The sequence below is a fragment of the Dipodomys merriami genome, unplaced genomic scaffold (genome assembly GCF_024711535.1).
Source record: "Dipodomys merriami isolate MVZ:Mamm:240054 unplaced genomic scaffold, mDipMer1.0.p SCAF_19, whole genome shotgun sequence".
Lineage (NCBI taxonomy): Eukaryota > Metazoa > Chordata > Mammalia > Rodentia > Heteromyidae > Dipodomys > Dipodomys merriami.
The window spans coordinates 10,427,725-10,442,963 of NW_027203270.1; the positions used below are offsets into that span (position 1 = coordinate 10,427,725).

Below are 15,239 nucleotides of genomic sequence, written 5' to 3' on the forward strand. Positions count from 1 at the left end.
ATTATGTTTGTCAGATTTCCACAAGTGTTAAAGGTCTCATACACCATTCTTGTAGGTGTATGCAATGGTAACATTTGCATCTCTTTACAGTCAAATTATCCCATAGGCTCTCAACTCTCTCAGTTTATTACAGGAAAGAGTCTATTTTGTCACCTCTTTCTTCAACAATGAAAATCTTGTCTCAGCAGTTGAGTTTGAGTAGGTTCTATTTAATTTTGTTTTTCTGGGATAAAGAGTTGGCCACAGCAAGAGTAGAGTAGACTATTTTCTCTTGAGACATGGAGATATGGTTCATCTTTTAAAATTAGGTGACATTTTGCTACATTTTAGCCTTCCCCTTCACTTTTGGAAGTCATAAAGGGCTACCCAAAAAGAAGAGGAGGAGGGACTAACAGGTATAAACAAAAAAATTGTTTAGTGACCTTAAGGTTTTTCACACCTAATATTCTGAATTCTAATAAGTAGCATACGGAACCATTTTTCTGAAACTAGAGGAGGTGGGCCAAAAGACCTCTTTCATTCATCCCTTTTTTTTTTTAAGTTCATCAAATATTTCACTATTTTTTGCTAATGTAGGCCCTGTACTTCATGCTGAAGATAAAACAGATGAAAAACATAAGTATGGTTTGGTTTCTTTTCTTCAGGAGACAGACAATAAGAAGGCAAACAACAAAGAAAAGGCATTTTTGTAATATGTATTCTGCAGGAAACAAGCAGATGTGGCTCTTAAGCTGGGGAAAAAAAAACTTGTGTTCCAGCCAAAATCACAGTGAGGAGGTAGCTGGCGTGAGATGAGCCACTATCTGGGTGTCAGCCTAGTTTGAATTGTGCTTGCTATTGAAAAGATTGAAGGCCAGGAAGTAATATTTTAGGGTCACACTTGCTGCTTGTGTGGAGAATGGTTCAGAAGGGAGTTGAGAGTGGTAAATGGTTGAGACCAGTAGAGATAGATGATACCTTAATTTCATATTTTGTTAACATTTTCACTGCCAAGTTTCTTGATCTGTAGGTCAAAAGGTAGATCATATTGCTGATTTGTGTTTTTTTTAATTGTGAGGGAGCTTCAGATGTAATTTTGTATAGAATGTATTTTGGTGTAACTAGTTGTATTTCTAGGGTTGCTGTGGATTTTTTTGTCTCATAGTCTTGGAGGTTGCAAGTCTAAAAATCAAGGTGTCATCAGAGCCATGCTCCCTCTGAAACCTGCAGGGGAGACCTCTGTGTTGGCTCTTCCTAGCTTGTGATGGGGGTTGCTAGTCTCTGATTCCTTGACCTGTAACTTCCTTGCTCCAGTCTCTATAATCACATAGTATTCTTCTGTGACTGTTGCCACACAGCATTTCCTCTTCCTGTAAGGGTACAGTCATATTGGATGATAGTCCATCCTAATGACCTCATCTTAACTGGATTACATCTTCAAAAGCCTTGTTTCCAAATAAGATCACATTTACAGCTGCCAAGGATAGGATGTCAGCATATCTTTTGGAGGAAACACAGCTAAATCTACCACACGAATGACTTCTGCATTTTGTTTTTCCAGGATGCTGTCTATTTTCTAACATTCACTGACATTTTTATGAGTATATTTTCTTGTTGGAAATGTGACCATTTTCAGATTCTGAAGTTTTTAAGGGCTTCAACTATATGATCTCTATTCTACTTCTATTACTTTCTTTGCTGTACTTTAACTTTGCTTTTCCTTTTCGCTTGGCCCACTTTCTTCACCATTTTTTCTTGTTCCTTCATCAGTATCCCTTCTCCACTTAATGCCTTTGAGTGTGGCTCAGAAACATGACTTATGTTTTTTTAAATAAATAAGTAACACCTTCCCTTCTGATTTGGTTTGGTTTGGTTCTTAAATCCTTTCCCTGTATTCCTGCAATGGGGTTTCACTGGATGGTATTTGAAGCTCATCCTGGACAAAATCCTAAAAACTTTAGCATGACGAGATCAGTAGAAAAGGAGGAAATGGCAAGGAACCCTGAAAAGAATAGCAGAAGAGGAAGAGAATCTAGAAAATACAGCCTTGTCAAAACCAAGAGAAGATTGTATTGAAGAAACAGGACTCAAGGTTAAATTCTGCTGAGAAACTAAAATGAGAACAAATCAACCAATGAATTTAGAAACTTCACTGGAAACTTACTTTGGAGACCTAGATTAATATTGTTGAAATTCAGGAATGGTACTCAGGTTGGATTTGGTTGAACCGATAGTGGAAGATAAAAAGTGGCATGTGTAGATGAACTTCCTGAGAAACAGGATTGTATAGAGCCACTGGAGATTTTATTTGCATTGAAAGGAGAAGGAAGACAGAACAATTAAACATGATTGAGAAAGTAGACCATGGGCTGGGAAGGTGGCTCAGTGGTAGAGCACTTGCCTTGCATGTATGAGGCCCTGGGTTCGATTCCTCAGCACCACATAAGCAAAAAGAAAAAAGCCGGAAGTGGCACTGTGGCTCAAGCGGTAGAGCACTAGCCTTGAGCTGAAGAGCTGAGGGACAGCGCCCAGGCCCAGAGTTCAGGCCCCATGACTGGACCCCAAAAAAAAAAAGAAAGTAGACCATTCACAGAGAATTTGCTTCCTGATTATAACTGATTCCATGTACTTCAAGAAGTCAATCCATGATGACAGTGAATTCTGTTAGTAGGTGAATCAAAACTTTGAGCCTCAGTGTATGTTTGGAATATAATTTAAAATGCACTCCTTTTTGTCTTGTGCTCAGTTAAATATAAGTTCATTATGCTTAATAAGCTTTCAAATTTTGTTCAGTTTCCCCTTCACGTAATTAAGATTTCTCTTTCTCCACTTTCTATAGTCTTTCCACTAAGCACTTTATTAGTCCCTTTAGAAAAGTTTTGCTAATTGGGTGCTAGTGGCTCATGCCTGTAATCCTAGCTACTTAGGAGGCTGAGATCTCAGGATCACAGTTCAAAGCTAGCAAGAAAGTTCCGTGAGACTCTTATCTCCAATTAAATACAAAAAGCCGGAAATAGAGCTGTGGCTCGAGTGGTAGAGTACTATCTTTAGGTGAGAAGATTCAAGTACAGTGCCCAGGCCCTGACTTCAAGCCCCAGGACTGGCACACATACAAAAATATACATGTATGTATATGTATATAATAATACATATTATATTCTAAATATATAATAAATAATGCATAATATTAAAATTATGCCATATATTATATATTTATCTTTATTATATGTATTTGTATTATATATTTTGTGTGTGTGTTTCAGAGTTCAGATACAAAGCACTATTGTTCTCCAAAGGGATTTCCTTTATATTTTCTTCATTGTCATATATTCATTCAAAACTTTTTATAACCTATTTGTTTCAATTAAGGGCTAATAAAAATGTCTAGCCCTTTGTGGAGATCAGGCAGTGCCTTGCTCTAAATTATTTCATGTTATATAGAATAATCATTTTCAAGCTGTGCTTTCCCTGAGTGACTTTTTTTTATAAAACAGCAGTTTGCTCCATTTTGTTTCAATGAATATTTTAAAATCTTTTATATTAGTTTTAAAAGTCAATGACTATTAAGCTATTTTTAACTATTTGGGGAGTTTTCAAGGGAAAAAGAAATGAGCAAAGCAAAAATCATAATACTAGTGTTGGAGACTGAGTGTCAAGAATAACTCCACTTGGGTCCTGAGTCAACCCCCAGTACTACAAGGGAGGGAAGAGGAGAAAGACTATAGTAAAGCCATCCTTTTTGGTATGTGAAATATGTATGTGCATAATTTTGTTTGTTTATAGTTGCATTTCCCTATGTTACCCAGGCTGGCCTACAACTCTCAATCCTCCTCCATCAGCCTGGCAAGTAGCTGAGATCACAGGAGCATCCAATCATGGGTTTTATAACCAGTCAGTACACAGAACATTTTCATAACACAAAACTATTTAAAAATATTTTTAAAAATCAAAAAGGAGGAGGAGGAGGAGGATTTTATATAGAAACTGGTAGAGAGAGAATGGTTATTTTCCAAGCAGATGCCGTAAGAGACCAGAAAAAAGATGTTCTAGGAAGAACAAGGGCAACACCATGAAGGTTGATACTTTTGAGAATCATGAACTGCTCATCTACTGAAGAACCAGAGTGTCCAAATCAGAGAGCAATGGTTCAAGAGGCTTTGATAGGTAGAAGTGTAGTTTACTTCTTAGAAGTCAAGTGAAGAGGACCTTGTAGGCCACCTCTTATATACCTATATACCTTACAGTGGAGCTTGTACATGACTTCAGGATTTCTCAAACTGATTTGTTGCGTTAATCTTTGCCACTGTAGTATGTGCTTTTATTGCCCTATCATCCTCTATAGTTTTTACTTCTTTACAATACTTCCTTGTTCTGTCCTGTTTTTAAGTTCCAGTTAGGTTCATTGTCCAGAACAAAGTAGACATTGAATAAATATTTGAAGAATGAATCATAAGTTTTTCATAAGACATTTACACACACAGGTCATAGAAACACCTTCCTTGTTCTCTTGGAAGAGATGGTATCACTCCATTTACCTTCTAGGATAATTACTGCAGTTTCTCCCTGAGGCAAACCGTGCAGGTGACTCCATTCTCTTCCTGTTTACTTCTACCAAAGGCTTTCCAAAGCATGCTGGAGTCTTGAGTTAAAGTGTATATTGGCACCATCTAGTGGTAATTTTGTGACCTAACCTAAATGGAAAGTTTCATATTTAATCACCAGCAAAGAATCTGAGGCAAGCTGAGCTTCTCACATTTTAGAACTTGCCAAAGCACTGTATTTAATACAGTATTTTGGTGAGCCTCTTTTACTATCTTCATGTTAATAAGCATTATTTATGTTACTGATTTTATGAATGTCTTGTGTTTTTATTTTTTGAAGCAGGATCTTGCCATGTATTACAGGTTAGTGGCCAACCTGCTTGGATTGGCCTCAAACTCACTATGTAACTAAGGCTGATCTCAAACTCTTGATGCCTCAGCCTCCCATCTATTGGGATTATAATCATGTAACACCATGCCTAGCATCTATGCATGTATTTCATCCTATTTTGAGAATATGATATATAGATATTTTTATAACCAATATTTTACTTGAACTAAAATACAATTTCAGAAAAGAATGGTTTGTTAATGATTATAAGAACTACCTAGCAGAGCGCCAGTGGCTCACGCCTGTAATCCTAGATACTCAGGAGGCTGAGATCTCAGGATCACAGTTCAAAGCCAGTCCAGGCAAGAAAGTCCGTGAGACTCTTATCTCCAACAAACCACTCAAAAACCGGAAGTGGTGCTGTGGCTCAAGTAGTAGAGTGCTTGCCTTGAGCTGAAGAGCTGAGGGACAGCACCCAAGCCCGGAGTTCAAGCCCCATGGCGCTTGCCTTGAGCTGAAGAGCTGAGGGACAGCGCCCAAGCCCGGAGTTCAAGCCCCACAGCCAACCAAAAAAAAAAACAAACTACCCAGTGAAAAGTACATTATCTAACAAACCTAAAATCTTAGGACCACATTTTTAACTCATGCATGATTTGTTCTATCTCTTAGTCAGAGTAACATATTCACGAAGCAAGTTTTTCCTAACATCCCGTTGCTACATTTCATTATTGCTTTCTGTTTTGCTAGTTTTTGAAAATCAAATAATCTTCCTTTCTTTTCCTTGGAGATACCTTCTAAGCATATTCAGATTTATTGGTTAAGCCAGAAAGACTTGAGAGGCGGATCTTATGTTTTATTACTTCTGTTGTGTGCCCTTCTTGCTGGTGACTTGGAACTGACAATGCAAGGAATTGCATTGAAATTATTGAATTCATTCCTCATGTGTAAGGTTGCTGTGGTTCAGGTAGCAATGTTAATGAAAACATCTAATATTGCCCTCATGTATAATATAAAATTAATTGCCTTTTATTGTCAGTCATGGGTCCTAAACTCTGGGCCTGGGCGCTGTCCCTCAACTCTTCAGCTCAAGGCTAGCACTCTACCACTTGAGCCACAGTGCCACTTTTGACTTTTTCTGCTTATGTGGTGCTGAGGAATTGAACCCAGGGCCTCATGCATGCTTAGCAAGCTCTCTACCACTGAGCCACCTTCCCAGACCCATTAATTGCCTTAAAAAAAGAAAAGGCACTCAATACCAGAGGGAAAAAGAGGTATAATTATTACCATTTCATTTAAATACCATTCACAATGCTGGGCGTCAGTGGCTCATGCCTGTAATCCTAGCTACTCAAGAGGCTGATATCTGAGGATTGTGGTTCAAAGCCAGCCTGGGAAGGAAACTCTGTGAGACTCTTATCTCCAATAAATCACTCAGAAAACAGGAAGTGGTGCTGTGACTCAAGTGGTTAGCACTCACCTTGAGCTGAAGAGTTGAGAGACAGTGCCCAGGCCAAGTTAAAGCCCCATGACCAAAAAAAAAAAAAAAAAAAAAAAAGCCAACAACAACAAAAAAAAACAACCAACAAACAAACATACAAAAAAAAATTCACAGAATTGAAAACCCAGAAATGAACCTACAGACCTATAGCCATCTAATCTTCGATAAGGGAGCTAAAAAAAATAGAATGGAAGAAAGACAGCCTCTTCAGTAAATGGGGCTGGCAAAATTGGTTAACTACTTGTAGAAAACTAAAGCTAGATCCTTATATATCACCCTGTACCAGAATCAACTCCAAATGGATCAAAGACCTTGGAGTCAAAGCAGACACTCTGAAAACAATTCAGGATGGAATAGGAGAAACCCTAGGTCTCCTTGGTGCAGGCTGAAATTTTCTTAATAGAGACCCGGAAAAACAACAAATCAAAGAAAGGTTGGACAAATGGGATTGCATGAAGTTGCAGAGCTTCTGCATGGCAAAAGACATAGCTAGCAAGATCAATAGAAAGCCCACAGATTGGGAGAAGATCTTTACTAGCCATACAGTGGACAAGGGTCTCATATCGAAAATATACTTGGAACTCAAAAAATTAAATCCCCCAACAACCAATCCTCAAAGAAACAACTGCCCAATAAATAAGTGGGCTAATGACTTAAAGAGAAACTTCTCTGAAGAAGAAACAAGGATGACCAATAGACACATGAAGAAATGCTCAACCTCCCTAGCCATAAAAGAAATGCCAATCAAAACAACATGGAGATACCACCTCACCCCAGTTAGAATGGCAAAAATCAAGAACTCTAATAACAACAGATGCTGGAGGGGATGTGGACAGAAGGGAACCTTACTTCATTGTTGGTGGGAGTGTAAACTTGTTCAACCACTTTGGAAAGTAGTATGGAGGTTCATCAAAAGACTCCACATAGAGCTCCCCTATGACCCAGCAATCCCACTTTTGGGCATTTACCCAAATGTTTACAAACAAGACCACACTAAAGCTACCAGCACAACTATGTTTATTGCAGCATTATTTACCATAGCTAAGATATGGAACCAACCCAGATGCCCCTCAGTAGATGAATGGATCAAGAAAATGTGGTATATATACACAATGGAATTCTATGCCTCCATCAGAAAGAATGACATTGCCCCATTTGTTGGAAATGGAAAGGCTTGGAAAAAATTATATTAAGTGAAGTAAGCCAAGCCCACAGAAACATAGATCCCATGGTTTCCCTTATTTGCAATATCTAGTATATGTATGAGTCAAGCAGAAAAGGTTAGATAATGTGATGTTAGGAAAATGAACCCTTAGATATGTATTTAAATGTTTTTTTTTCTTTCATGCATTTGTTTCTAACGCATTTATAAGATTATTTCTTTGTTGCTTTGTATGTCCCTCCCCCACAGTATAACCCCTGCTTTCACTATATTTGATGTCGGTATAATTTGTGGAGAAGGGGAAAAACAAGTCGTTTAAAGATACAGGTGGACCCGTTGCAACAATGAGAAGTACAAGTTGTCATGTCGAAAATGAACTTTACAACTTTGGTGGGGGGGGAGGGAGGAGGCTGGGAAGGGATGTGAAGGGTAAACAAAGGAGGGGGCTGCAATGCTTGATAAGAAATGTATTCATTATCTTGCCCATGTAATTGTAACCCCTCTGTACAGTATGTTCACACATACACAAAAAAAAAACCATTCACAAATTCTGACTGCTACCAAGTTTGTAAAGTACAAAAAAGGCACCCAAATATAAAGGACCAAAGTCAGTGTTTTTAGCTACCACATAAAAGTTCTGGCAGTAGAGAAGATAAACAAGAAAACCAATGGAAAAACTCACAAGAAACCTCAAAGTGGTCAATAAATCTTGTTTTTGTTTTTGTTTTGTGTTTTTTGTCAGCGTGGGCCTTGAACTCTGGGCCTGGGTGCTGTTCCTCAACTCTTTAGCTCAAGGCTAGTGCTCTACCACTTGAGCTACAGTGCCACTTCTGGTTTTCTGGTGGTTTATTGGAGATAGGAGTCTCATGGTCTTTCCTGCTCAGGCTGGCTTTGAACTGCGATCCTCAGATCTCAGCCTCCTGAGTAGCTAGGATTATAGGCGTGAGCCACCCATGCCCAGCTAAAGGAAAGTTCTTTCTTTCTTTCTTTCTTTTTTTTTTTGTGGGGCTTGACCTCTGGACCTGGGCACTGTCCCTCAGCTCTTCAGCTCAAGGCTAGTGCTTTACCACTTGAGACACAGTGCTATTTCCAGCTTTTTCTGCTTATGTGGTGCTGAGGAATCAAACCTAGGGCCTCACGCATGGGAGGCAAGTGCTCTACCACTGAGCCACCATCCCAGCCCAATAAATCTATTTAAAAATACTAACTACATGATAAAAAAAATCTTGGTTTAAATTTATCATTGTCATTATCTTCAACTATCTGTTTCCATTCCTAATCATAGCTGTCAATGCTTAGCTTAAAAGAAGTTAAGGAGGGCTGGGAAGGTGGCTCAGTGATAGAGCACTTGCTTTGCATGCCTGAGGCCCTGGGTTCTATTACTCAGCACCACATAAGCAAAAAGAAAAAAGCCGGAAGTGGCGCTGTGGCTCAAGTGGTAGAGCGCTAGCCTTGAGCTGAAGAACTGAGGGACAGCGCTCAGACCCAGAGTTCAGGCCCCATGACCGGACACCCCCCCCCAAAAAAAAAGAAGTTAAGGATCAAGCTGGGCACCAGTGGCTCATGCCTCTAATCCTAGCTACTCCAGAGACTGAGATCTGAGGATCAAGGTTCAAAGCCAGCCCAGGCAAGAATGTCTGTGAGACTCTTATCCTCTAATTAATCACCAGAAAGCCAGAAGTCATGCTGTGCCTCAAGTGGTAGAGTACTTGCCTTGAGCTGAGGGACAGGGCCCAGGTCCAGAGTCCAAGCCCCATGACCAACAAAAAAAAAAAGAAGTTAAGAATCAGCTAGGCACTAGTGGCTCATGCATGTAACTCTAGCTACTCAGAAGGTTGAGATCTAAGGATGGAGAGTCTAAGACAGCCTGGGCTGGAAAGTCTGTGAGACTCTTATCTCCAATTAACCAGCAAAATGCCAAATGTGGAACTGGGGCTCAAGTGATAAAGAGCTAATCTTGAACAAAAAAATTTTGGAACAGTGCACAGACAGTGAATTAAAGCCCTGATTAAAACAAAACAAAAAACAAGTGCCAGTGGTTCATGTCTATAAAGCTAGTCCTGACAGGAAACTCCATGAGACTCTTATCTCCAGTTAACCACCAGAAAACCGGAAGTGGCACTGTGACTCAAAGTGGTAGAGCACTAGCTTTGAGCACAAAAAGGCTCAGGGATAGTGCCTAGGCCATGAGTTTCAAGCCCCATGACCAACAAAAAGAAAGAAAAGAAAAGGGAAAAAATATAGTATCTTGCCTTTTGGTTCCAAATGCTTGCTCATTTTTCCTGTCATTGGCTTTACAGGAAGAATGCTAAGAGATAGGCCGTCTCAGGACCAGTATTTTGCCTATTGGAATTCTCCGTTTATTCAGCAAGTGTATCTATGAATTCAGTACCCTCTGATTCAACCAACTGCATTGAAAATGTTTAGGGAAGAATTGCATCTGTATTGAACATATATAGAAGCTTTTCACTGCCATCATCCCCTAAACAATGCAGTATAACAACTACTTGCATAGGATTTACTTTGTATTACTACTAAAGTAACCTAGAAATGATTTAGACTATATAGGAATATACTTTAGGTTCTATGCAAACACCATGAATATTTATGAATATTTATGTAAGGGATTTGAGTATCTTCAAGTTTTGGTATTTATGGATGGGATAGGCAGGTCCTTGATCCAGGCTCCCATAGACACTAAGGGATGATTATCTGTCTACCTGCTCCTCTTCAGCAAGTGGAATGTGTGAGTAGCTACCACTTGTGTACAGTCAAGCTCTGATTCACATATGTTTATAAGCATGATTTGTGGTTAAAAAGCAAATGTGTATAGGTTTTTCTCAGGTTTTTATCTGGTGCCATTTGAACTCAGGGCTTCATAGTCACCTGACATATATACATATATATTTGTGAATACATATAATTGTGCATATATATGTGATTATGTATATACATATACAGTCTTTGTACAAAGAGGTTTCAATTCAGCATGTCAGTTTGTAGTTCAATACATCTTGATCAGTGTCACTCCTCCCGTCATTCTCCCCCATTTCTCACAACCCCACCATCCCCTCAAGTTACCTAGCTTCATGGACCTTTTCTTTAAACTTCAGTCCTCCATTTCTCAACCTCCTAAGTAGCTAGGATTATAGACATCAGCCAGAGATGCCCAGCTATGTTTCATGTTTAAATTTTTTCTTTGCAGATTTACGTATCTATACAGACAATTCCAACCATGGAGCTTTTACTCTTTTTTTGGGGGGGGGGTCTGGTCGTGGGGCCTGAACTCTGGGCCTGGGCGCTGTCCCTCAGCTCTTCAGCTCAAGGCACTCTACCACTTGAGCCACAGCGCCACTTCCAGCTTTTTTTTTTCTTTTTGCTTATGTGGTACTGAGGAATCGAACCCAGGGCCTCTGGTATGCAAGGCAAGCACTCTACCACTGAGCCACCTTCCCAGCCCCGCTTTTACTCTTTTTTTTTCTTTGCTCTTATGACCTCTTCCCACCTGCTTGCATCTTTTCCTCCATTCATTCATATTACCCCACTGTTTATGTACAAGGATACATAAAATGTAACATTTATTCTTCCATAATTTTTATTCCATATTCTTCCATATTTTTCCATACAGACATTTATTAAATGTCTGTATAGATACATTCACAAATATATATGTCAGGTACCTTTTTAACTTTTGTTTATGGGGGAAGATAGGGTCAGATTATATATGCTTTTATACTTTGGATTATGTATACCTTGCAAACAAATATACCATTCTGGAGGTATACTATTCCTGAGAATTTTTCCCACAGAAATAAAAGTATTGATTTGAAAGACCATCTAGAGCATTTTGTGCAGTATCATTCATAGTAACAGGCAGAAGAAGGGCCACTGAATACATCATGATATATCTACACTATGGGATTTTAGGAAGTCACTAAAAAAAATTGATTTGTGCCATAAGTGTCTCCTCTGCTGTTTCTTCTGTTATGGGTTTTACTGTATTTTTTTTTCATTTACTGACATTCTAGTGAAATTTAAAGACAGGGAAGAAATAAATGTCTGCAAGCAAGCCTCTTAATAATTGAAAATCTGGCTAGGTGAATTTTAAGACCTGACTTCATTTTCTTTCCTCCTAGAGCTCTGAGGTTTTCTTTGACTATTTCCCCTTCCCCTTTTCTTTCCTTTCTGTATTTTGGAGACAGGAAATTCCCAGTCTCCAGAAAGTTACTTTTTTTTCTTCCCTGATTTATAACCTCAACTGGTCTTTTTTGCAAATGCCATCTGAAGGGCACAGTCTGAAACATCATCTCTAAAAGTAAACTCAGGAAATGTCAGTTTAGGAATTGTTTCTTAGATATTTGAATTTTCTTGGTAATAAGACATAGAAAAAAGACAGTGTTTCTATAACCGAGGCTATGTTTTTGTTTTCTTTTGCCCCTGTACAGATTTGAAAAAGGACGTATCTATACATTCATTGGAGAAGTTGTTGTCTCTGTGAATCCTTACAAGTTGTTGAACATCTACGGGAGGGATACAATTGAGCAGTATAAAGGTCGTGAGCTGTATGAGAGACCTCCACATCTTTTTGCTATTGCTGATGCTGCTTACAAGGCTATGAAGAGGCGATCAAAAGACACCTGCATTATGATATCAGGTATTTGGAGGGGGTCCTTGGTATGTCCAAGGTCAACATTTACTTATTTTTTTACTTAAGGATATACATGATTGATTATTTTTTAAAGTTAAAAACCTACCAAACCTACCAATTTTTAGGGACAAAAAAATGAACGTGAAACACCAAATTATTCTTAAAATTTCTCGATCATCCTCTAGTCTTGGTTCTGGAAGCAAAAGAAGGAAGATTGAATCCCAGAGCCATCCTGGAGCTCTTAATGAGACTGCATCTCATTCAAAAATATACTTGGATGCCTTCTGGTCAATCTGTAAACTAAATTAGCATGGAATATGTTCCTATCTATTTCAAACACTACAAGTACCAGGTAAAACAACAGTCTTTCCACAATAACAGAATGAAACCAGGAAAATGAAACACTCAGATCCTGGATGTGAAGAATGAACTATGTTAGCTTAGTTCTTGGGGGTTGGTGCTGAAGCAAATGCAGAAGCATTGGAGCCAGAAATAGGCTTTTGAGCTCAGGTCTGAGGTTTAAGGTCCAGTGATGAGCAGAGATGACTTACAGCCCTTTGTGTGTAAAATTGGAGCCAAGCTACTCATGTAAAGCTAAGTTGTTAGAATTCTCAGTTGTGAAGCGGACAAGCAAAGTATCTTCCACTGGTCCAAGCTGGCCTCTCTTGAATGTGGAAATTTCTTTTGGTACTAATAATACTTGAATTTGCAATATGGGTTTATGCTTTAAAAAAAAATGATTTTAAGAGCTAGGTGCTGGTGGCTTATGCCTGTAATCCTAAATATACAGGAGGCTGAGATCTGAGGATCCTATCAAAACCAGCCCAGGCAGGAAAGTCTACAAGACTCTTTTTCTTTTTTTTTCATTTTTTTCTGATCATGGGGCCTGAACTCTGGGCCTGGGCGCTGTCCTTCAGCTCTTCACCTCAAGGCTAGCGCTCTACCACTTGAGCCACAGCACCACTTCTGGCTTTTTCTGCTTATGTGGTGCTAAAGAATTGAACCCAGGGCCTCATGCATGCAAGGCAAGCATTCTACCACTGAGCCACCTTCCCAGCCCCAAGAAGAAAGGCTTCCCTGACCCGGAATCAAACCCAGGCTGCAATGGTAAGACCGCCGAATCCTAACCACTAGACCACCAGGGAGCTGCAAGACTCTTATCTCCAGTAAACTATTCAGAAAAAGCCAGAAGTGGCACAGCTCAAGTGGTAGAGCCCCAGGACCAACCCAAAAAACATGCTTTTATGATTAGTTTATTTTGGTTATCAAAACAACTTTTGAGTAGCTTGTAGAATAGTTATTTTTCTACTTTAAGAATATTAAAGGCCAGAAAGTTAACTAACTTACTGTTAAAGAACAATACCCCCAGAGTACATTGTATTAAAACAGATTACAAAACCACTACTGCCTGGTTGTAGAAGGTGAAAGATTAGTTATGCAAGTGTATAGTCTAAAAGCAAAAAGTCCTTTCCTCTGCAATGTCTCCTCCTTACAACATTCCAGGAAGACAGCTGTTTAATATTTATCTTTTTATACATTTCTTCTATATATTCAAGTATATATCACAATATATGTATATATAAGTATAAACATAAAATCACTGAATTATACCTGTTATTACATAGCTGTTTTTCCATTTAGCAGTATATAAGGGATATCTTTTCATTAGAGTTTCTATCAAACTAGTTTATTCTCCCTTTCTCTTCTTCTCTCCCTTTTTTTTTCTTTTTTCAGCAGTAAGTTTTGAACTTTCTTGTTTGCTATGCAGGTTCTATACCAAGTCTGCTTATTATTTTACTTCTTTCACACTTTTCTTTTTCAATGTGTTCATATCAGAACCAACAGGACAAAAATTACAGGACAGAAATCAAGCAATGCAATACAAGGGATTTTTAATAACTTTCATCAGAATTTCAAATTAGTCTAATAGAAGTAAGTTTAAATTATAAGTTATGCACAATTCTTCTCTTCAGGAGAAAGTGGAGCTGGTAAAACAGAAGCCAGTAAGTACATTATGCAGTATATTGCGGCCATCACCAACCCCAGCCAGAGAGCAGAGGTTGAAAGGTAAGTGTATTGTCCATTAGGAGAGACTCTTGACTGGAGCTTCACTTTCTCTACTAGCTTGGCCTATACTGATTGGCACTGGGAAATTTTCCATTATTAAACTGCCTTGATTCTCATAGTATATATTTTCCCTATTTTTATTTTATTTATATCACTCTATCTCCAGATTTGTTTTTTAATAGAAAAAAATACTTTTTAAAAAATGCTCTGAAAATAGCCTCATTTTAGTTTATAACCACTGCCTTAAGTATGCTCAGGAGAACTGGCAGGCCTTATTGTTCAAGCTGTCAAGCAAGGATTCTATGATTTAAGATGGTGCTGTGAGAGAAGTGTTGCTCTAAAAGGCACCACAGCAATGTACTCCCATCCATATAACACCAGAGCTCCCTGGTGGTAAGTTCTGTGTTGGGAATACCAGGTCATGTTCATTTCTAAAAGGATATCATGCTGCACCATGCTGGGCTCCCAGATGAGTCTGTGCTGTGTTGGACGCCCATTTAAGGATAGTGCCTAGCACATGATGTTTGCTTACTAAATATGTTAGTCATAAATGAACAGGATTTAAAATACATTGCTACAAAGCAACTTGACTTTCTTAAGTGGTACAGCTTTTTTTGAAGAAGAAAAATACTCTCCTAACTTTTTATAATGATTTATATTTATCTGTGTTAAAGAGTGAAGAATATGTTGCTCAAATCCAACTGTGTGCTAGAAGCTTTTGGAAATGCCAAAACCAATCGTAATGATAATTCAAGCAGGTTTGGAAAATACATGGATATCAACTTTGATTTTAAGGGTGACCCTATTGGTGGACATATCAATAACTACTTATTGGAGAAGGTAAGATGTGCTTAATTTCTGAGGGTAATGTTTAAAAGACTTGAGCCAGATATAGTTCTCACACCTGTAATCCTAGATATTTTGGAGGTAGAGATCAGGATAATCAAAGTTTGAGACCAGACTAGACAAAAAAATTGGTGAGACACCCATCTCAACCAATAGAAGCTGGGAGT

The 15,239-nt window shown here is 38.6% G+C and overlaps 1 protein-coding gene across 1 annotated transcript in view; it reads left to right on the top strand.

Moving 5' to 3' along the window:
- Myo1d (myosin ID) overlaps positions 1-15,239 on the top strand; it is a 303,418-nt gene that overhangs the window by 78,909 nt on the left and 209,270 nt on the right. Inside the window, exons 2-4 of the mRNA XM_070027221.1 lie at positions 11,957-12,165; positions 14,133-14,226; positions 14,901-15,066. Coding sequence (XP_069883322.1) covers positions 11,957-12,165; positions 14,133-14,226; positions 14,901-15,066 — 469 coding nt within the window. The remainder of the gene's footprint in view (positions 1-11,956; positions 12,166-14,132; positions 14,227-14,900; positions 15,067-15,239) is intronic.